The following is a 23,989-nucleotide window of genomic DNA, read 5'->3' on the forward strand; positions in this document are numbered from 1 at the left end:
TGCCAAGGAAACAAAAGGTCAGTAATTAACCTCTCTATAAAGCTGTACACTATACTGTTTGTGGTTTATAATTAGGTCCTTAGGCCTTGACCTCACCACTTAACAGCTATTTATTCTGTCCCTGCATTATAATAGTATAGTGTACAGCTTTATAGCTTTATATCCAGTACATTTTCCACCTTATTTATATGAAAAGTATCATTACTAAATTTCCAGTAAAGTTCTATAATAGCCTATCTTCTGCTCAAAGATTCTTTTTTGGTTCAAACTGAAATGTTTTCTTCCTTAACCTATCTCATAGTGCACAGATCAGCAAATATTTTGTGCTGGTCATAAGTAAAACTCAGTTAGAGTAGGGCTGCTGAGCAAGCAGCTTACTACCTTGCTGCCTTTAAAACCTGTGAAATGGCTTATTAGTGTGACTTGAGTAATAAGTTCTGATTACAACCCTATGATCTCTATGTATACGCTGTATATGTGTGTGTGTGTGTGTGTGTGTGTGTCCTGGTGGCTTACATATATAAATCTCTGTATTCTTAGAACTGATTCATATTGCCTTCTTCCAAAAATATTGATTTTATGACCTAGTTTAGACCCCTGGATTTCTCAAATGGCATTAGACATAGCCAACTCTACCTAAATTTGCATATTAGCCAAAGTTAATTAAAGGATTGCACTTGGAGCTGAGGCATTCCATGACAATTTGCATTAATTTGACCAAAAAAATATAATAAGTATTGCTATGGCATACAGATGTTCCACTGTTGCTTGTAGTTCAGGATTGGAATGTCAAAGTTGAAAATAATAAGGAAAACACAGTTGGTTTATACGGTCTAGAACAGTGATTTTCAACCTTTTTTGAGCTGCGGCACATTTTTTTACATATACAAAATCATGGGGCACATTGAGCGGGGGGGGGGCTAAAAAAAGTTTGGACAAAAAACTCTCTCTCTTTCTCCCTTTCACTCTATTTTTCTCCCTCTTTCTCTCTCTCTCTCCATCTCTTTCTTTCTCTCTTCCTTCCTTCCTCTCTTTTTTGCTCTCTATCTCTCCCTCCTTCCCTGCCTCTCTTGCTTTCTTTATCTCTCTCTCTTGCTTGCTTGCTTTCTCTTTCTCTCTTGCCTTCTTTCTCTCTCTCTCTTTCTCTCTCTCTCTCTCTTGCTGAGCTTCGCGGCACACCTGACCCTGTCTTGCGGCACACTAGTGTGCCGCGGCACACTGGTTGAAAAACACTGGTCTAGAAAACAGTAAATGAATCAGAATGACATCAGTTTCTGCAATCTAACGATTTCTTCCTAGCTAACACCATCTTCAAATGATGAAACCAATGTATACATACAGGGACATCACTTGAGAAACAGAAATAAAACTCACTTCATAATTGGTATAATGAAATGGAAGAATTCATTTAGAATGGCAAAGATATATCCAATTTCTCATTGTGGAATAGATCATAAATTGCTTTTGCTGAAGTTGCAACTAAGCTAATGCAGAAGATCAAGTCACCCAGTTTCTAGGTTATTATCTGGAGAATATAGCTAACACCAGGAGACAATCATAAATACTTTTTGGGAGTCAAGGTATACACCAATACCAAAGAAGAAGATTTAGCAGGGTGCGCAAGCTCTCATAAATATCTTTAATTTCATATGCTAACAAAATAATGCTTAGAATAATTCAATGCAAATGGAAGTCCCACCTAACAATTGAGACATCACTTATTCAAGCTGATTTTAGGAAAATAAGAAAAAAGATACATTATGGCTGATACACAACTGGATAATAAAATAAATCAAAGAATACTAAAAAAAAATGTCAATATGTGCTTCATTGACAAAATAAATACATTTGATTACTGTATTTTTGGGAGTATAAGATGCACAGGGTGTATAAGATGCATCAAGATTTTGAAGAGGTAAGTAAGAAAAAAGGTCTTTGTTCTCCCCAGCCCCCAGGAGCACTCTTGCAAAAAATGGGCCCACTTTTTGCAAAAATGGGCCAGTTTTTCACCTATTTTTCTGAAAAATGGAGCGTGCAGGGGGTTTGGGAGGTCTACAGAATGCTTCTGGGAGCGGGCGGAAGGCAAAAACACCCGTTTTTGCAAAACAAATGGCCCATTCTTCTCAAAAATGAGGGTGATTTTGCCCCCAGGAGTACTCTGCAGACCTCCCAAACTCTCTGTGCATTCCATTTTTGCAAAAAGGGGACATGGGATGGGGCTTCGGGAGACCAAAAATGGTTGTATTGGGTATATATATAAGATGCACCATTTCCACCCTCTTTTTTGGGGTGGGTGGGGGAGGTGCATTTTATACTCTGAGAAATATGGTATGTAGGCCATGGCATGTTGTGGGATGTTCTAAAGAAAAATATGGCAGAACATGACAAAGCAGATTGCCTTTAAATCAATAAGAGAATAGGACAAACCTCCTTATTTATTCAGTCTTAATGATGAATATGTATAGAGGAATGCAAGATTGGAAGCAGATGAGCAAAGTTTTAAAATTGGAGAAAGAAACATTATTAACCATATATGCTGATTACTACTCTGATAGTAAAAAAATTCAATAACTCAAATAATTAAAAGGGCATAGTGAAAACACGGGACTAAAATTAAATATAAAGGTTAAATGAATGACAACAATTACACGCTTAGGTTTACTTGTTAGCCTAAGCATTATGAGACATTATTGAAATGGTCTATGGCTTCTGTCTTTTAGGCTCAATAAGCACCGTTAACAGAACCAGCAATCAAGAAATATACTAGAGACAGAGTTTATTTATTTATTTATTTATTGGATTTGTATGCCGCCCCTCTCCAGAGACTCGGGGCGGCTAACAGCGACAATAAAACAGTGTACAATAGTAATTTGGTATTGATGATTAAAAATCAATTAATATAAAAACCAAACATACATACATACATACCATGCATAGAATTGTAAAGGCCTAGGGGGAAAGAGGATCTCAATTCCCCCATGCCTGGCGGCAGAGGTGGGTTTTAAGTTGTTTACGAAAGGCAAGGAGGGTGGGGGCAGTTCTAATCTCTGGGGGGAGTTGGTTCCAGAGGGCCGGGGCCGCCACAGAGAAGGCTCTTCCCCTGGGTCCCGCCAGGCGACATTGCTTAGTTGACGGGACCCGGAGAAGATCCACTCTGTGGGACCTAACTGGTCGCTGGGATTCGTGCAGCAGAAGGTGGTCCCTGAGGTAATCTGGTCCGGTGCCATGAAGGGCTTTATAGGTCATAACCAACACTTTGAATTGTGACCGGAAACTGATCGGCAACCAATGCAGATTGCGGAGTGTTGGTGTGACATGGGCATATTTGGGAAAGCCCATGATTGCTCTCGCAGCTGCATTCTGCACGATCTGAAGTTTCCGAACATTTTTCAAAGGTAGCCCCATGTAGAGAGCGTTACAGTAGTCAAGCCTCGAGGTGATGAGGGCATGAGTGACCGTGAGCAGTGACTCCCGGTCCAAGTAGGGTCGCAACTGGTGCACCAGGCGAACCTGGGCAAACGTCCCCCTCGCCACAGCTGAAAGATGTTTCTCTAAGAGTTGCAATGAAGACCTTGGAAAAGATATTCAAACATCAGGATATTCTATTTCTACAAAGATCAGATGTTGCAGGAGATAGTTTCCCCTGTGATAGTCTATGCCAGAGAATGTTGGGACTTTGAAGAAGCAGGATAAAAAGAGAATGGAGAGTTTTGAATTATGATATTGGGAAAGATTCTTTAGAATACCAAGGATGCCAAGAAAATAAGCAAAAGGATAATCAGACAAATCAGACTAGAGTTTTCTCTTAAAACACAAATGACCAGGCTCAAATCATGAACATATTATGTGAAAACCTAGCTCTCTTGAAAAATCCAGAATGCTAGGATACATGGATGGAAAGAGAACAACCAACAGCAAGGTGGATGAACTTTATTGCAGTAGCGATGGGTTCAACTCTTGGAAGACCAAAGGGTCAGGATGAGGATAAATACTTCTGGAAAATCTCTATGTTTTAGTCATTAAAAATCAACACTATGGCAATCACATGTATCAAAGCACACATATTAATATATGATACTTGATAGTACAATAGGCACCAAAGTTGAACAACATTTTTAGAGAAAAGGTGAAGGATGCATTGGGCGAAAACCAGATTGTGGGCTTGGATAGTAATAAAATTTCTCTGTTGTCTTTACATGGACTAAACTTTATTAATCTGAGTACTATAGCTTCCTACACCAGTGATGGCATGCCACAGGTGGCACATGGAGCCATATCTGCCAGCACATGAGCTGTTACCCTAGCTCATCTCCAGCATGCATGTGTGGGCTGGCCAGCCGATTTCCGATTCACCTGGAGAGTCTGGGAGGGTTTTTGGCCTCTGGAGGGCCTCTGCAGGGCGGAGATGGTATTTTTGCCCTCCCCTGGCTTTAGAGAAGCCTCTGGAGACTGAGGAGGGTGAAAAACTGACCTACCTGAAGTCAGGGAACGGAAGAATGGGGAGGATCATGCACACATGCATGGGTGGTAGGGCAGCACTGAATTATGGGTGTGGGCACTGGAGCATGTGCAATAGCGGGTATGTGCATGCTTTTGGCGCCTGAGTGAAAAAAGGTTCACCATCACTGTCCTATCCTGTCCCAGTGTTAAGTCTTTAATCCACTGCTGTTGGACTTCCAACAAGTTCTAACAAGCCACTTATTTGGCGGGCCCCAGGGGAAGAGCCTTCTCTGTGGCGGCCCTGGCCCTCTGGAATCAACTCCCCCCGGAGATTAGAACTGCCCCCACCCTCCTTGTCTTTCGTAAATTACTCAAGACCCATCTATACCGCCAGGCATGGGGGAGTTGAGACACCTTTCCCCCAGGCTTCTTAATATTTATGTTTGGATATGTATGTGTTGTTTGCTTTTTAAATATGATAGGGTTTTTATGTGCTTTTTAATATTAGATTTGTTTTCACTAGGATATTGTTTTTATTGTTGTTGTGAGCCGCCCCAAGTGTTCGGAGAGGGGCAGCATACAAATCTAATAAATTGAATTGAATTGAATTATTTACTATAAGTAAGTAACAATTTACGTTAATTCTGCCTTCTGTCATCCCTCCCAAAACATTTTGGGACTGTTGTACAGCTAGCTAAGTATTTTGAAATTGCAGCCCCAACATAGGTGGATAGAGCCATGCTCAGTAAAGCTAATGTATGCAGTGATATCTGCTTTTCACTGTTAATCTTCACTTAATAATTTTGTAATTCTATAGATGTTTTTAAAATACAGCACCATGCAAAATATGTCAGTAGTCAAGACGGTAGAGATACAAGCTTACCTTTTTTTTTTGTAATTGTGATGTTCAAGTTTACATCTTAATAAGAGCCTCCAATAGCAATCTAATTCCATAAAGCATATTTACCTTGCTTTCAATCACTGCCTCTGTACATGCCTGCAGCATACTTAAATGATGAGCAAAGACCAGAAACTTCAGTTCTTCGTTCTCCAGCAGCATTTTAATATAATCTTTTACTGCACCTGCCTAAAATATATAGGCATGTTGGAATCTTATTTTAATTATTGAGAAAATGAAAGGCAAAGGGACAACAACAAAACAAAACTGCATAAATAAACAAGTAACTTCTTTTTTAATATATGTATGTAATCAAATGTAGATTCGGACTAAGAAAAAGCAAACTATGGCATTTACTGGTTCATCTATGTACTTCATCATACTGGTTCATCAATTCCAATGAAGAGTTTCGTGCTATTTATGTTGAAAGCAAACAGGCAAGCCATGACAAATAATACACACATGCACACACATTAGATGAACTTACAATATCTTAAGATTTGGATTTAAATATTTTTAATGGAACTATTTCTATTTAACTATGACTGGGAATTCCGTAATTCAATAAAAACTAATAAAATGTTTCCCAGCTCCCTGTCTATTCAGCAATTCAATATAGAGTGATACCTTGTCTTACAAACTTAATTGGTTCCGGGACGAGGTTCTTAAGGTGAAAAGTTTGTAAGATGAAACATTGTTTCCCATAGGAATCAATGGAAAAGCGATTAATGCATGCAAGCCCAAAATGCACCCCTTTTGCCAGCTGAAGCACTCATTTTTGCGCTGCTGGGATTCCCCTGAGGCTCCCCTCCATGGGAAACACCACCTCCAGACTTCTGTGTTTTTGCGATGCTGCAGGGGAATCCCAGCAGGGGAATCCCAGAATTACAAAAACGAGCGCTTCGCTGGCAATGGAAGTCCGGAGGTGGGGTTACCCAGCGAAGGAAGCATCAGTGAAATCGCAGAATCGCAAAAACACCTCGAAACCCCACCTCCAGACCTCTGTATTTTTGCGATGCTGGGATTTCACTGAGGCTCCCCTCGCTGAGAAACCCCACCTCCGGACTTCCGTTGCCAGCGAAGCACCCATTTTTGTGCTGCTGGTATTCCCCTGCTGAGATTCCCCTGCAGCATCACAAAAACATGGAAGTCCAGAGATGGGGTTTCCCATGGAGGGGAGCCTCAGTGAAATCCCAGCAGCGCAAAAATGGGTGCCTTGCTGGCAACGGAAGTCCAGAGGCGGGGCATCCCAGCAGCAGCGGTGGGTTTGTAAGGTGAAAATAGTTTGTAAGAAGAGTCAAAAAAATCTTAAACCCCGGGTTTGTATCTCGAAAAGTTTGTATCACGAGGCGTTTGTAAGACGAGGTATCACTGTACTATATCCCAAATTATATCCAGAGAAGCTGATTCTCAAGTTGGTCTTTTGAAGGGTTATGTCATGCAGTACAAAAAAGAGAAGTCCAGTTTAATAAAAAGATTACCACTCAGAATTCCTGAAATTAATAACCAAGTGCTGTTGCTAAGGATCAGGCACTACTAGTTAAATGTCAGAACATACATTTGTTACCATAGAAAACTTTAAATAAAATATAGCACTTATAACTGTTTAAGTATCTTTTTGACAATATAAACTAAGATGAGGCAGTTTATGGACAAATTTAGAATTTAGTTTGGGGGCTGTAGGGAATGAAAAATGATTAACAAAAATCTCCCACGATGATCTATTCTTAGAAACTTTTGCTTGCTCTGGACATCTTACAGATGGAAAAATATTTCTTTCTGGTTTTCAAAATCTTTTTGTTATAAAAATCTGGATATTTATAACCTGAATACCACTTTATATTATGTTCAATTCCCAAGAAATGCAGGAAGAGGTGCCCTTTCTGTTGTAGTACTCTTTGGAATACCCTTGCCCTCCGAAATGCAGGTGGTGCCATCCTGACTATGCTTAGAAGAGCCTTAAAAACTAGGTTTTTTTCCCAAGCACTGGGTTGAGTAAATAGTGTGTCTTCTGCTTTTGGGGAGATAAGATAGAACGGGTTTGTCCCCCCGTTCCTGCCTTCCCCGAGGTTTGCATTCCTACTATCTATATTTTGCTGGTATTTTTTTTAATTATGCACCACTCGAGCAGCTATAGAGCTGGGCAGCCTTTTCAATTTAAATATGTAACCAAATAAAATGAATAATTTTAATCCAGCTGAGTGTTGGGCTGTTACAAAAAGCAGAACAAAAATAGCTACTACATTTTAACAACATTCACAAAGCATTTCAGGATTACCTTGGCAATGGCAGTCTGCTTAAACATACGTGTAATTAGACTCATCACTTGGACAAAGTCATCTTTAGTAGAGTCTAACTTTGAAGCCCTCATTAACTTCTCCCACTCTTCAAAGCTAGTATTTAATTCCTGCAAAGGGGGAAACAACATTTAGAGGGGGGGAAAATGTGAAAAGGCAAAACAATTACATTTGTCTCTGAATCATACCATGTTTTCTCAATAAAGAACAATAGTCTCTAACCTTTTTCGCTTAGCAATGTCAATGCCACGCATGGTCATTGATAAATTCCTACCATGTATGGAAATTTACTGAAAGACTGAGAGAAAAATAATAAAATAGGAAGTATAACTCATTCTATTTCAATCATCAATAAAACCATGATTTTAAAAAGCAACACTATTCTATAGAACAATATTTAAATCAAAATGGTTGTGTGCATTGTTTTTCAGGACTACATTTATATTATCTTGCTAAAATATTTTTCTTGTTTTTCCGAACAGGCAATATAAATTATACTTATTCAAATATTGACTACTGGCTATATTTGGTAGGGATCTGTGGGCCTTTGGATTTAAGGAGAAAAAGAAGAAACATAGAAACATAGAAGACTGACGGCAGAAAAAGACCTCATGGTCCATCTAGTCTGCCCTTATACTATTTCCTGTATTTTATCTTACAATGGATATATGTTTATCCCAGGCATTTTTAAATTCAGTTACTGTGGATTTACCAACCACGTCTGCTGGAAGTTTGTTCCAAGGATCTACTACTCTTTCAGTAAAATAATATTTTCTCACGTTACTTTTGATCTTTCCCCCAACTAACTTCAGATTGTGTCCCCTTGTCCTTGTGTTCACTTTCCTATTAAAAACACTTCCTCCTGAACCTTATTTAACCCTTTAACATATTTAAATGTTTCGATCATGTCCCCCCTTTTCCTTCTGTCCTCCAGACTATACAGATTGAGTTCATTAAGTCTTTCCTGATATGTTTTATGCTTAAGACCTTCCACCATTCTTGTAGCCCGTCTTTGGACACGTTCAATTTTGTCAATATCTTTTTGTAGGTGAGGTCTCCAGAACTGAACACAGTATTCCAAATGTGGTCTCACCAGCACTCTATATAGCGGGATCACAATCTCCCTCTTCCTGCTTGTTATACCTCTAGCTATGCAGCCAAGCATCCTACTTGCTTTTCCTACCACCCGACCACACTGTTCACCCATTTTGAGACTGTCAGAAATCACTACCCCTAAATCCTTCTCTTCTGAAGTTTTTGCTAACACAGAACTGCCAATGCAATGCTCAAAGATGCTTTGGAATGCATAAGAGCACTCATCTAGCACTTGCTAAAAAATTCCTGATATTACATAACTTCAAGTTTTAGCAGCCAGATTAACCTGGGTAAATACATATTTACTATACTATTTAAAACAGAGCCTCGATCCTTGAGTCCACATTTTAATTATCATCTACTTTATCTATCAGTTTCCACAACAAAATAATATCCCACTGCCAGTTTAGCTGTTTCTACTAAGTTAGAATGATGTTCTCTTTACCTTATATGACTTCTTATTTTACAGTGAACCAGCAAGGTTCTATATAATAGCAAAACTGAATAGAACTATTGAACCTGTGCAATCCCTCAGTGATAACTTTTGGAAGGAAGAAGTGTGGCCAATGTCACAGTGGTACGGGCGTTTCCTTCCATCCTCTGAAGAAAATGCCGAATCTCAATTGTTTGGGTACCTGAATTAGGGTCAGAACCGTCCTAGAGGGATGATGAAGAATGGTGGCACGGTCCAGTGGCTCGGGGGGGGGGACCCTTGAGAGCCAGCAGCAGCCTCCCGACCAGTAGCTGTCAAAGGCAATCTGAGTCGCCATAAGCTGGGGTAGCCACAGTGGAAGGATTAGAATGGAAGATTTAAGAAGTTCATCTGGGTGAGTTGATTTTTGAATTACAAAAGAAATCTATATTTTTGAACAAAGGGAATTAGCTGGGAACATGAGAGGAAGCTTGGAGCTGCAAAAAGAGGGTGGAGCGGATTTTAAACTGCTCCTCTCTTGGATTTTAGCGGCGGTAAAAGCGATGTGCAAAAAAGAGGCTTGATAATAATGGAAGAGAGAGCTATGCCGTAAAGCTGTTAATTGGCATAAAACTGGAGTAATATTGATAAATACATACTTGAGGGTGAAGAATTTTTGATTGTTGTCCCCTTTTATTTTCTCTTGCTTTCCACCCCTCATTCCTAAAGTTTAAATTTGCAGTCTTTTTGGAATCCATTATGCCAGGAATACTTGAAAAAGAGGGAGGCAAGGAGCGGTTGAGGTAGAGGAGGAAAAAGAGGGAGGAAGAAAAGAAGAAAAAAGGGAGAGAAAAGGAAGATAGAGGGAGGGGAGCGACATGATGTGATATGGGAAAACAGACAGGCAACCTGGTATTGATAAATGTGAGATTATTATGTTTGTTTATTGTTTATTGGATAATAATGTATAATCTGTGAAAAGGATTTAGGGGTAGTGATTTCTGACAGTCTCAAAATGGGTGAACAGTGCAGTCAGGCGGTAGGGAAAGCAAGTAGGATGCTTGGCTGCATAGCTAGAGGTATAACAAGCAGGAAGAGGGAGATTGTGATCCCGCTATATAGAGCGCTGGTGAGACCACATTTGGAACACTGTGTTCAGTTCTGGAGACCTCACCTACAAAAAGATATTGACAAAATTGAATGGGTCCAAAGACGGGCTACAAGAATGGTGGAAGGTCTTGAGCATAAAACGTATCAGGAAAGACTTAATGAATTCAATCTGTATAGTCTGGAGGACAGAAGGAAAAGGGGGGACATGATTGAAACATTTAAATATATTAAAGGGTTAAACAAGGTCCAGGAGGGAAGTGTTTTTAAAAGGAAAGTGAACACAAGAACAAGGGGACACAATCTGAAGTTAGTTGGGGGAAAGATCAAAAGCAACATGAGAAAATATTATTTTACTGAAAGAGTAGTAGATCCTTGGAACAAACTTCCAGCAGACGTTGTAGATAAATCCACAGTAACTGAATTTAAACATGCCTGGGATAAACATATATCCATCCTAAGATAAAATACAGAAAATAGTATAAGGGCAGACTAGATGGACCAGGAGGTCTTTTTCTGCCGTCAGACTTCTATGTTTCTATGTTTCTAATTCTTGTTAAGATATTATGGTATGTGGAGTATGTTAAAATAAAAAAAACTTTTGCAAAAAAAAAAAAAAAGGATAACTTTTGGAACATGGCCATGCTTCTGTACTCTTCCCAAAGTCATCATACCTATGAAAATAGATCTTGATTGACATATTTCTCAACATGCTAATATCAGCTTACTTTAACGGCATTTTTAGGAAGATCAAAAGGTATCCGTTGCCTAATTTTGGGTGGCAATTGTGTTAAAACTTCACTTTTCATTCGTCTAATCATTACGTTGCTTAGTAATTCATGCAGTTCATCTAAATTTGAAGCTCCTCTGCAGTCCCACTGTCGTCTTTTACCGAAATATCTGCAACAAGAACAATAAAAATAGAACAGCTAATTTAAAACACCGTAACTTTTATTTCTTTTTAAATGAGATATATATGTTCATATAAGCTTCTTTCCAAAGGAGGTAAATATAATAAACTCATGGCATTCATCCCAATCTTAAATATTGTTATGTGATTATTCATATTTAAGCAATGTTATAGTCTAATATAGTAGATTCAAATGGTATGTTTGTTTTGCCTATATATTTTGACTCCAATGGTGATAAAGCTAAGTTTCAAATCTGATGGTGTTCCATAGTTCTTTGACTCAGATCAAAGCAGTAGAACAGGGATCTCCAACTTCTGGGCTGCAACCCACTACTGGGCTGCAGCCTATTCGCAACTGGGCCATGTGAGTGCAGGCTGGTCTGCATACAGCTCAACTTAAATGAGTAGCAAATTTGGGCAAGTTGAGTTGTGCGCACATATCTGTGCCATCTAACACTCACACGAATTGGGCCGTGTGCATGTGCATGCATGCATGCTGGCCCAACGCTGACATGGCTTGGTTCCCCTCTACCCCGCTCAGCCAGGCCACCAAACTGCAAAGGTTGTGAACCCCTGCAGTAGAATATGTGACAAACCAATGCATTGATAAAGGACTGTTTGGAAATAATCATGGACAGAATGTTTTCCAAGCCACCATTACCACAATAAAATCCCAAAAGCACCCATCCAGAGGTCCCATCCATGTGAGACGAGCCTCTGAAGTTTCCCTGACGAGGTTTTTCAGAAATGGTTTGCCATTGCTTTCTTCTTAGGGTTAAGAGAAAGTCCACTCCACTGGCTTTATGCCTAAGGTGGGAGGAGAACTCAAGTCTCCTGATTTCAAGTCTTATGCCTTAACCATTACAGTGTTCCCTCGATTTTCGCAGGGGATGCGTTCCGAGACCACCCGCGAAAGTCAAATTTCCGCAAAGTAGAGATGCGGAAGTAAATGCAATATTTTTGGCTATGAACAGTATCACAAGCCTTCCCTTAACACTTTAAACCCCTAAACTGCAATTTCTCATTCCCTTAGCAACTATTTAGATTACAGTGGTACCTCGAGATACGAGTTTAATTCGTTCCGGACCTGCGCTCTTAAGTCGAGCAGCTCTTATCTCGAACGACTTTTCCCCATAGGAATTAATGTAAATAATTTTAATTGGTTCCAGCCCTCAAAAAACTCACAAAGTTAGTCTAAATTATGCAAAAAGACATTGCAAGAATATATGTAACTTTACTTATTAATAAGATGATAAGCTGAGAGCTTTCCTTCCCTTCCTCTTTTTACCCAAAACAATCAACATGGCAAACTTTTATTTTTATTCATTAAACTGTAGTAATTTATTCAACTTCACTGCCACCCAATCCTGTAGAGGGAGGAAAGAAGGGAGGAAGGAAAAGGAAAGCAAGAAATGGAGGGAGGAAAGGAAGGAAGGAAAGAAAGAAAGGAAGGAAGAAAGAAAGGAAGAAAGAAAGGGTGAAGGGACAGGAACAGAGGAAGGACGCAAGGAAACTTATGAAAGGGGAGAGTAACTTCACTGCCACCCAATCCTGTAGAGGGAGGAAAGAAGGGAGGAAGGAAAAGGAAAGCAAGAAATAGAGGAAGGGAAGGTAAAAGAGAGAAAGAAAAAGAGCAAGAAAGAAAGCAAGCAAGAGAGAAAGAAAGAAAATGAAAGAGAAATAAAAATAGAGAGGGAGAATGAAAGAAATGGAAGGAGGGAAGGAAGGAGAGAAAGCAAGAGAAAGAAAGAAAGCAAGAGAAAGAAAGAAAGCAAGAGAAAGAAAGAAAAAAGAATGAAAGAGCAAGAGAGCAAGAGAGAAAAAGAAAGAGAGAGAGAAAGAAAGAAAGAAAGAAAGAAAGAAAGGCAACTTCAAAGAAAGGCTCACTGAGCATCTCTCACTCTCTCTCTCTTTCTATCCCTCTCTCTTTCTCTCCCCCCTCTCCCCCCCTTTCCCTCTCTCTTTCTCTCTCTCCCTCTCTCTTTCTCTCCCCCCTCTCCCCCCTTTCCCTCTCCCCCCCCAGGCCGGCAGCGATGTTTTAAAACAGCCGCGCCGTTTGCGAGCTAACTCCTGAGGTGCGGAAGTTCGCCTTTGGCGTTTGGGCCACTCGGAATGTGAAATTCAAAACAGCGTTCGGATCCCCCCACCCCCAGCAGAAGCCAAGGACCCCCAGAGTGGGGCGGCAGGGGAGGCGACCGCCTCTCCACTCACCAAGTGCCGGGATACGAGCCGAGAAGAGCCGGGCTGGCTTACTTTCCTTCCTTCCCGCGCTGATGCAGAGCCACTCGAACAAAGCGTCACGCCCCCCTGACGCTTTTGGCGGCAAAAGAGCCCAGCGTCGCTTCGGAAGCCGCCGAAAGCATCAGAGGGGCGCGACGCTTTGTTCGAGTGGCTCTGCATCAGCGCGGGAAGGAAAGAAAGTAAGCCAGCCCGGCTCTTCTCGGCTCGTATCGCGGAGAGGGGCGGCATACAAATCCAAGTAATAAATAAAATAAAATAAAAAAATGTCTCTCCTCTCCCAGCTCTTATCTCGAGTAGCTCTTAAGTCGAGCAGCTCTTATGTCGGGGTTCCACTGTATTACTCACCATGTTTATTTATTAAAGTTTGTTAAAAAAAATATTTATTAAAGGCGGACGAAAGTTTGGCGATGACGTATGACATCATCGGGCGGGAAAAACCATAGTATAGGGAAAAAAACAGCAAAGTTTTTTTTAGTTAATATTTTTGAAAAACCGTGGTATAGCCGTTTCGCGAAGTTCGAACCCGTGAAAATCGAGGGACCACTGTATACTAAATTGGAACTGTATACCATGAATACATCTATGTATAAAAGGATGAAGACGTCATCACCTGACATGTGCATTGCAGTATTTTTTTGAATACTCAGTCCATGTGCCAAATTTCTTTGGACAAAGGGCTTCAAGTTGCATGAAAAGCTGTTGAAATAACAATAATAAATATTTTTAAAATGCCCATTAAGTCAGGAATCCTAACTGAAGTCCATCTTAAGTCCAACCCATCTCTTACTAAGACTTTAATCCGCATAAATTCATCTATTATTGAGGTAAAATCAATGGTGCTTCCCAAACAGCATTAGTAATGTCACTGATGCAGGTACCAAGGTTGCCCAGAAAGGAAGGCACCACATTTTTTTTCTCAGCCTACAGTAATGCAAACTTTAGATATACATTATTTGAATTGTCAGGAGTGTGTGTGTAAATTTTGTGTTTCTTCAAACTGATAGTGTAGCTGCAGCAGTGTTTTGAAATGGCGTCTGTAAGTGATGTACATTACAAGCAGGGTGTCGTCATTGAATTTCTCACTACTGAGAAAGAAACCTGTTGGGAACATTCACAAACGTTTGTGTACAGTGGTACCTCATGATACGAACTTAATTGGTTCCAGGAGGAGGTTCGTAAGGTGAAAAGTTCGTAAGACGAAACAATTTTTCCCCTAGGAATCAATGTAAAAGCAAATAATGCGTGCAAATCCTTCAGGAAAATCCCAAACTTTAGAAGGGAGGCGAACAGAGGGCAGGGAGGAGCAGCTAAAGGGGGCGGGTGGAAGAAGCAAGGCTAGGCTAAAGGGTGAGTGGGAAGGAAGAAAGGCAAGGGGGGCACCCCTCCCTTTTCTTTCTTCAAAAGACACCCTTTCAGTGCCTGTGCAAGCACGCTGTTCTCCTACTTTTTAAAATGCAAACTCTTTCCCCCTCCAAGCAGCCCCTCCCTTTTCTTTCTTCAAAAAAGGGGGGGGAAAGAAACCCCTTCATCCCAGCAGCAGCGGCTTGGGTTCATAAGGTGAAAATAGTTCGGAAGAAGAGGCAAAAAAATCTTAAACACCGGGTTCGTATCTCAAAAAGTTCGTTAGAAAAGGCGTTCGTAAGATGAGGTACCACTGTACTGGAGAATCTGCAGTAAACAGAAGTACTGTTAGGCATTGGGCACAGAGGGTGAGGCCATTAGAAAACGGTTTGCAGAGCTTCAAGGCTTCGTGACCAGAACAAGGAATGGTGTCAACAGGGCATACACACCCTTGTGTCTCGCTGGAGGAAGTCTATAGAACAGGATGGAGATTACGTGGAAAAATAGGGAGCGTAGAAGAAACATCATTCTTTCTTGTGTGTAAGTTTCACTGTGTTCAATAAATAATTGTTGAAAAAAATGTGGTGCATTACTTTCTGGGTGACCCTCAAGTGCGTTATCGAAGCTGCATCTTTAGTCCAAAAATCATTTTTTAACAATTCAAATTAAATCAGACTGCTCCACGGTTCCCCTCCTCTTAATTTTTCCTCCATCACTTTCCAGCATGCATCAACTCTGGGGTGCCGAAACATATGCGGTAATTATGACTGTACCAGACCATTATTAGAAATCAGACAACTGAAATAACAACCCTATGTTTACCACCAATCAGAGTGAGAAAGGGAATTTGAATACGCAAGGGATGGAGAAGCATGTAGGCCCATCCTCACCCTCCCGTAATTGTTTCACCACCATGGCATGCATTTCATAGGTTTTAAAATTTAAAGCAATTTTCAGAACCTCTTCAGGTCTTCCTAAAGCAGGCGTTCCAGTGAGGAGAACAGCTCGAATAGCATTCTGTACAATAGGCAGCAGAATCTTGCTACGATTTGCATTCCTGGATTTCATGTAATGGGACTCATCAATTATTACTACTTTGAATTTCTGCTTGCATAAAGTATCTATTAAAACATGAGCATCTGAAGTTAAGAGGCCGTAACCAAGGACAGTCACTTTGCTTTTAGGTATTTGCCTAGAAAATAAAAAGAACAACAACAAAAATAGTGACTAAACTATATTCACATTAATCATCGATAACTACTTATTGCTTGAATGTATGACTCATGCATAATTTCTATTATATTTAAATATGTTTAGACTATCAACTCAAAGGGCTTCAGAAAATTTACAAGTATAAAAAAGTTGTTATTAAAAATCTTAAGTAACAAGTGCTTCTTTCAAAGGCTCTTAAATGACTGATATTATTAAATCTCTTTCAGGTCAGGAGTGGTTGCTACTAAGGCATACGATGATGAACTGAGGTTTGTTCAAAAGCATCTCGTTTCAAATATCCCACTAATTTCTTTAAAATAAAATTTAGTAAATTATATCCATTCATCCTATGATGAACAGAATAGTTACCAAAGTGATCATCATAGAGAGCCATTTTTGAATAGTTAAAAAAAAACTTTTACATTAATTTTAGCCAGTGAGACTGCGAAGTCCCAAGATTACATGTGGGTGACTGTATCTGTGAGAGCTGATATTAACTGGAAAGCTCAGAAGGCAACAGTATCTAGGACAGTGCTGCATCAGCTTCTCCTCATGTGCTGGTGGTCCCAAAGGGATGACTAGAGTTCAAATACAGTGATACCTCGTCTTACGAACTTAATTGGTTCCGGGACGAGGTTTGTAAGGTGAAAAGTTTGTAAGACCAAACAATGTTTCCCATAGGAATCAATGGAAAAGCGATTAATGTGTGCAAGCCCAAAACTCACCCCGTTTGCCAGCCGAAGACCCCGTTTTTGTGCTGCTGGGATTCCCCTGAGGCTCCCCTCCATGGGAAACCCCACCTCCTGACTTCCGTGTTTTTGTGATCCTGCGATTTCGCTGAGGCTCCCCTCGTTGTGAAACCCCACCTCCGGACTTTCGTTGCCAGCGAAGTACCTGTTTTTGCGCTGCTGGGATTCCCCTGCAGCATCGCAAAAACACAGAAGTCCAGAGGTGGTGTTTCCCATGGAGGGGAGCCTCAGGGGAATCCCAGCAGTGCAAAAACGGGTGCTTCACTGGCAACAGAAGTCCGGAGGCGGAGCATCCCAGTGGCGGCAGCTGGAGTTTGTAAGGTGAAAATAGTTGGAAGAAGAGGCAAAAAAATCTTAAACCCCGGGTTTGTATCTCGAAAAGTTTGTATGACAAGGGGTTTGTAAAACGAGGTATCACTGTATTTAAAACAACACCCTGATTTGGGAAGCAAAGAAACTCATTGTGTTTGTAGAAACCGGAGCCTTCAACCCATTACCTACAGCACCATGCACTCTTAAATACAAAGTGTTGCCAGTCTTTTAAGTCTTTGAAAATCAACATAATAAGGAATGAAAGCAAATATTGAAAAGGGTTTTCTTTTTTAAAAAAATTGCACGATATAATTAATGCCAATCATACAACATGAGCTTTCAATCTTCCTCCTCTGAGCTTGTAATTGCTATCAGTTCGGACCGCTTTGCGTGAGCCGGTGGCGGAAATTCGCCAAATCGGTAGTGATGGCTGGCTTGCCATCCTCCAAAACTGATTCTCTGCTTGAAAGCGGCTGGCAAGGAATCCTCTGTGCATCCGCAAAGGCTTCTGAGCATGAGCAGAGGGTCAGTAACTGGATGTAATGGGCGTGCCTCTGGCGCAACAAATGCAATTTAGAACCAGTAGGTTCACTACTCTCATCTAATAACTATCACTACTGACAACAAATGCTTTCCACTTGCTTTTTTTAGATCAACAATTCAAGCCATAGTCTTGTCAGGATTAGCAATCCTGGGTGATATTTCATTGTGTTACTATACAAGGTAAAAGGTAGAATGTAAGCATGTTAATGCTGAGTCATTGGGTGTGAACTGCAATCTGATTGGGCCACAGCATTATAAGATGCAAATCAACTTCATCATTCTTTCTTCTCTCTTGCTGCCGTTTGCTGTTCATGGTGGTGGTTATTAGTTGGCTAGCTGGAGCAGTTTGAGCGTGAGCTAAATATTGAGTAGAGTAGTAGTGATATGAAGAAACCTGGATTGGTTTAGTATCTACTTGTAAGTAAGTTGAATATAGCTAATGTAAAGTTCCTGTATATAGAAGACTGAAGATATTTTGCACTGAAGAGTAAAACAATTGTCTTCATCATTTATCTGGTTCATTAATTGCCACAATATTGCCACAAGAGCCGAGGTAGTGCAGCAGGTAGAGTGTAGTACTGCAGGCCACTAAAGCTGACTGTAGATCTGTAGGTCAGTGGTTCAAATCTCATCACCGGCTCAAGGTTGACTCAGCCTTCCATCCTTCTGAGGTGGGTAAAATGAGGGCCCGGATTGTGGGGGCAATATGGTGGCTCTGTTAAAAAGTGCTATTGCTAACATGTTGTAAGCCGCCCTGAGTCTAAGGAGAAGGCCGACATAAAAATAAAATAAATAAAACAAATAAAACAAATAAAACAAATAAAACAAATAAAACAAATAAAATAAATAAAATAAAATAATAAATAAATATTTTCTGATATCTTATCTAGTCCTCCTGAGCAGCTCTGTATACATATCCGGACAAGTCTAACTGTTTGGCCCATCTCTTTTAAAAACCCAAGACAAAATATTCAGATTAGCAACTGCATGATATAACTAACCTCAATCAGGGCTGCAAGAAAGGGAGGGGAGGGGATAACACAGCTCTTATTCTGTCTTCCAACATATTATGTCTTTTTTTATTAGCGCTCCAGCATGGGAAAGCAGTTTATTAATTCCAATTCTTCAAAACAAATGTCAGTTTTTCCATTTTCTGCTATAAGAGCTGAGATTGTACGTATCCTGTCCTGTCTAACAAGAAAGGAGATTAAACCATCTGGTACCCACTTCAAAAATAATGCCATTGCTAATATATCACTCACCAAATGTCAGTTTTATTTTGTACGACGATGATATCCTCTGGACAGAGGTCTGGAATCCATTTTTCCATTTCATCAACCCAAGGGTACCTCAGAGATGAGGGCACCACTATTAACAGCGGCCATTCATTTTTATAACGGTATGATACAGCTATTGCTTGGATAGTCTTCCCCAAACCCATCTAAAATGCAATCAATTGAAAGGAGAAAAATACACTGTTTGTGATAGCTCTTCATCTACAGGTGTAACTAGATACAGATATACTAGGGTTGTTACATGTGCAACAGTAGCTGGCCAATCTATCAGTATAAAATAATGGTAATGTAATCACATTTTCTACTTGTACGCATGAATAACAAAAATTACATTTGTCCCTTACACTCTAGTCATTCAGTGTGGGACACTCCTTTGGAGCGCTATACTGTACAATTGCATTTTCACCATCTTAAAAGAATTTGGTGTCATCTGCAAATTTGACATCCTCGCTTGATATATCTAATTCTAAACTGTTTACAAATAACAGTAAAATAGTAAAATAACAACAAAGCTAAATCAGATCCTTGAAGAGCTGCACTTATTTCCCTTCATTGTGAAAATTATCCATTTATTTCTATCCTTTGTTTATTGTTGCTCAACCAGTTGCTAATCACTCAAAAGAATGTCCTGCAATTCTATGACTGTCTAATGGGATCTAAGTCACTGGATACGAGATAGGCAACAAATAAATTATAAATAAACAAATATGCTAGTGTGAAATTAAAAGACTGCATACACAAACACACGCACAAAGAGGGGGAGAGAGAGAGTTATAGTTATTCTATCATCTTCATTCACACTATTTCTCTAAAACTAAATCAGTGTAATTGTAAATGTGGTAATTGAGTGATAATGAATACATTCATGAACATTGCTCCAGTGAAATGTACCATTCCTTACACAATATATATAGCTACCAAAATCAACAAAATAAGTGTGCATTCAACTGGGGGCCTCGAAGTCATTAATCAAGCAGCATGCCTATTCTTCTCCAATTATTTATTTAATTTATGTGCTGCCCATCTTATCCAGATAAGACACTGGATTATAACTTTATAACTACTACACACCAAAATAATAAAGCAAAATATAACAACAGTAATAAATACTGTTAAAAGATGATGGGTCAACACAAAGTACACAGGGAGGGGCATAGTCTTTCCTAATCCAATAACCACCTTCGGAGTAGTGCACCTCCACTGGGGTCTCAGGTCAATTGGCAGATTCAGAACTTCAGGCCCTTTTGGAAGTCAAAAGGGTGGGTGCAGATCTCACATTGGGGGGGTATGATGTTCCAAAGGACAGGAACTACAACACAAAAGGTTCTTCTCCTGGACCCCATCAGCTGAACTTCCTTGACTGACAGGGTCTGCAGCATGCTACAAAACTTTTGCCAGACCCATCCTTGAATACAGCTCATCTTTCTGGAACCCATACCACATCTCGGACATCAACATCCTTGAAAACATCCAAAGATATTTCACCAGAAGAACCCTTCACTCCTCCACTCGGAACAGAATACCCTACGAAAATAGACTAACAATCTTGGGTCTAGAAAGCTTAGAACTACGGCACCTAAAACACGATTTAAGTATTGCCCACAAGATCATATGCTGCAACGTCCTACCGGTCAATGACTACTTCAGCTTCAACCACAACAACACAAGAGCACGCAACAGATTCAAACTTAATATTAACCGCTCCAAACTTGACTGTAAAAAATATGACTTTAACAATTGAGTTGTCGAAGCGTGGAACGCATTACCAGACTCAACAGTGTCAACCCCTAACCCCCAACATTTCTCCCTTAGACTATCCACGATTGACCTCTCCAGGTTCCTAAGAGGTCAGTAAGGGGCGTACATAAGTGCACTAGTGTGCCTTTCGTCCCCTGTCCAATTGTTTTTCCTTTATCTCATATATCACATATATTTTCTTCCTTTCATATATCTTCTCTATTTTTACATATTATCTTTATATATATTACTTCATGTCTATTCTCTTCCATATGTATTGTGTATTGGACAAATGAACAAATAAACAAACAAACAAATAAATAAATAAATGCCTCATCTGCCAGCAAGGGTAAGATGGGCCAATCCCACTGGAGCAAGACAGTTCTTCAGATAATTGGACTCATGCCATAAAGGGTATTAAAGGCAATAACCAACACCTTGAACTGCACCCAGAATCAAATCAGCAGTCAATGCAGTTCACGAAATAACAGTATAACATGGGCCACTCTAGGAGTCTCAAAAACTGCCTGTACCCAAATTATGACATTATTGTTGTTAGTTTATTAAATTTGTTGTAACAACCACATTCCAAAATACTCTTGGACAGGCAGCACTGTTATTACTAGTAAGGTAAGTTTTGGAAGCAATTTCAGAATTTTATCATGAGTTTAAGGCATCTGTCGCAGATTGTTTTTTGAACTAAAAATAACCAGATTGGCCCAGATTCAAAGACACAAAGCACTGGAAACTTGGTTTTTTTCTATCTCCCTTTAATAGCTGGGGGAGATATTTATTTTACAACACAAGGAAAATCAGAAACCAGTATCTTATTAAATACATTTTATTTTAATTATTTTCTAAAGGCTGTTATCCAGACTATATTCTTTAAAATCCAGTTTTTCATATTATGCTATTCCATATCTCTAATATACAGGTAGTCCTCACTTAGCAACTCTAACTGGGATCCGCAATTCCATTGCTAAGCAATACATCACATGACCTCCCTTAGTTGCGCATGTTAAGAGAATCACCCATGGTCATTAAGCGAGACATCACAGAATTGTGATTTGCCACCTCCTGCCAGCATCCCCAATTTGACCTTGCTTGTTGGAAGCAGGTTGCAAAGGTCACAATGGGAATCATTGTGCAGATCACTGTGACTATTGTAAATGTGCAATGGTTGCCAAGCAACCAAATCGCAGTGTAACCATGGAGATGATAGTCATAAGTGCAATGTAACCATGGGGATGACAGTCGTAAGTGCATTGATCTTTTTTCCCCAGTGCAATCGTAACTTTTAACAGTCGTTGACAAATCGTCATTAAAAGAGAACTACCTCCATATATTTATTGCTGCCCTCTATATCTTTTATCTTAAGAACTTATTGCTGGCTTTAGCATTTGCAGGTGATACTAACTGTATCTTACAGCAGAACTGCACAGTTCAGTATAATCAATCAAAATTGATTAAGGCATTGATAGATTTAAGAAAATTCAAATACAGTGGTACCTCATGATACGAACCCCTCGTGATACGAACACTTCGAGATACGAACCCGGGGTTCAGAAAATTTCTGCCTCTTCTTACGAACTTTTTTCATCTTACGAACCCACCGCAGATTACAAAATGGCGCTCCGCTGGGCACCGCCGCCCGGCATTCACTTTTTAAAACAGCCAGGGGGCTTCTCGGCGTTCTCCCGAACCCAAACCCAAACTTTTCGGGTTCGGGAGGCCGCCGAGAAGTGCCGCCGCCTGCCTGTCACCTTCTTAAACAGCAGGGGGACTTCTCAGCGTTCTCCTGAACCCGGAAGTTCGGGTTCGGGTTCTGGAGGCCGCCGAGAAGTCCCCTGCTGTTTAAGAAGGTGACAGGCAGGCGGCGGTGCTTCTCGGCGGCCTCCCGAACCCGAAAAGTTTGGGTTCGAGAGAACGTTGAGAAGCCCCCCCCCCCCCGGCTGTTTTAAAAGTTGACAGCCGGGAGGCGGTGCCAAGCAGAGCGACATTTTGGGATTCCCCCCCCCCGCACGCATTAATCACTTTTACATTGTTTCCAATAAGGTTCGTAAGATGAGGTATTAATGTACAGTTCTTACAGCATGAGAGATATTCCCCCTTGATAGGTCATGGTAAGCCAAAACATCGGTGAGGAGAAAATGTCATGGCAAATTTCATAAAGTGATTGCTTTCACTGGGCAAGTTTTTATAGCCCTTCGATCATATCCCCATTTGCATAGTATAGGTATTAATAGAGGAAAGTTACATGTTGGTAAGGACTAGCTTCATTGTTAAACATCTAGCACAGACATGCCCAACCCATGGCCTGCATGTGGCCCTAGACAGCTAGTAGTTCAGCTCCACAATAAAAAATATTTAGAAATAAAGGAAGTTTGTTATTTATGTATATTTTATATGTGGTTCAAGACAATTCCTCTTCAGTCAATGCGGCCCAGGCAAGCTAAAGGTTTGGACAACTGTGGTCTAGCACAGTGATGGCAAACCTTTTTTCCCTCAGGTGTCAAAAAGGCATGGACATGTGATATTGCACATGTGCGAGTGCCCACACCCAAAATTCAATGACTTGGGAGGGCGAAAACAGCTTCCCCCGTCCCCTGGAGGCTGGAAACAGCCTGTTTTCCAACTTCTAGTGGGCCCAGTAGGCTTGTGTTTCGCCCTCCCCAGGCTCCAAAGGCTTCCCTGGAGCTAGGAGAGGGTAAAAACACCCTCCCCCATCTCTCCAGAGGCTCTCTGGAAGCCCAAAATGCCCTTCCAGAGCCTCTGTTTGAGCCAAAAATCAGCTGGCCAGCACATATATGCACATTGGAGCTGAGTTAGGGCAATGGCTCGCATGCCAGCAGATATGCCTCCACGTGGCACCTGTGCTATAGGTTCGCCATCACTGGTATAGCAGATATGGGTTGTCAAGTTAAAGCAAAACCAGGAAATAATTATTTAACCGGGGTTAACTGGATTAATTGGGGTTAAGGCAAGAAGTTATTTTTCAGCTCACAAAGTTAAGTTATTTTTTCAGCTGCTCACAAACGTAAATAGGAAGAGAGATCTTATTTAGGCATTCTTCCTTCCATGTGTTAATTAAAAAATGTGGTTCAATCATAGAACAACTCTGTATGTATCTCTATGGTTACTGTCTATATCACTATAATCTTTTTCACATAGTTCAATCTGTCTATCTGATTCTGGCGTCTGTTTTCTATTTCTGTTCTGTCAAAGTCTTGACTTTTGTCTTTGCCTCTCCTGCTGTGTGTTCCTGGCTGGGCTTCCTGGCTCTTCTCCTCTTCCACAGCTTGCCTCTAGCTGAGGGACACATCTAGAATAACTTTCCCTACACTTCAGGTCTGGGGAAAAGGGGGAAAACAGATTTCTCCCAATCTACCCTTTAGGTTTT

At 40.5% G+C, this 23,989-nt stretch overlaps 1 protein-coding gene across 2 annotated transcripts in view; it reads right to left on the bottom strand.

Annotated features, from left to right (window-relative positions):
* The window catches only part of ZRANB3 (zinc finger RANBP2-type containing 3), an 81,632-nt gene that overhangs the window by 30,428 nt on the left and 27,215 nt on the right, over nucleotides 1–23,989 (bottom strand). For both annotated transcript variants that reach the window (XM_070731273.1, XM_070731281.1), the window contains exons 4-9: nucleotides 18,820–18,998; nucleotides 15,702–15,933; nucleotides 14,011–14,096; nucleotides 10,978–11,149; nucleotides 7,617–7,745; nucleotides 5,408–5,527 (exon numbers count right to left, since the gene is read on the bottom strand). In XM_070731273.1, coding sequence (XP_070587374.1) covers nucleotides 5,408–5,527; nucleotides 7,617–7,745; nucleotides 10,978–11,149; nucleotides 14,011–14,096; nucleotides 15,702–15,933; nucleotides 18,820–18,998 — 918 coding nt within the window. The remainder of the gene's footprint in view (nucleotides 1–5,407; nucleotides 5,528–7,616; nucleotides 7,746–10,977; nucleotides 11,150–14,010; nucleotides 14,097–15,701; nucleotides 15,934–18,819; nucleotides 18,999–23,989) is intronic.

The sequence above is a fragment of the Erythrolamprus reginae genome, chromosome 1 (assembly GCF_031021105.1).
Source record: "Erythrolamprus reginae isolate rEryReg1 chromosome 1, rEryReg1.hap1, whole genome shotgun sequence".
In the NCBI taxonomy this organism is placed as follows: Eukaryota; Metazoa; Chordata; class Lepidosauria; order Squamata; family Dipsadidae; genus Erythrolamprus; species Erythrolamprus reginae.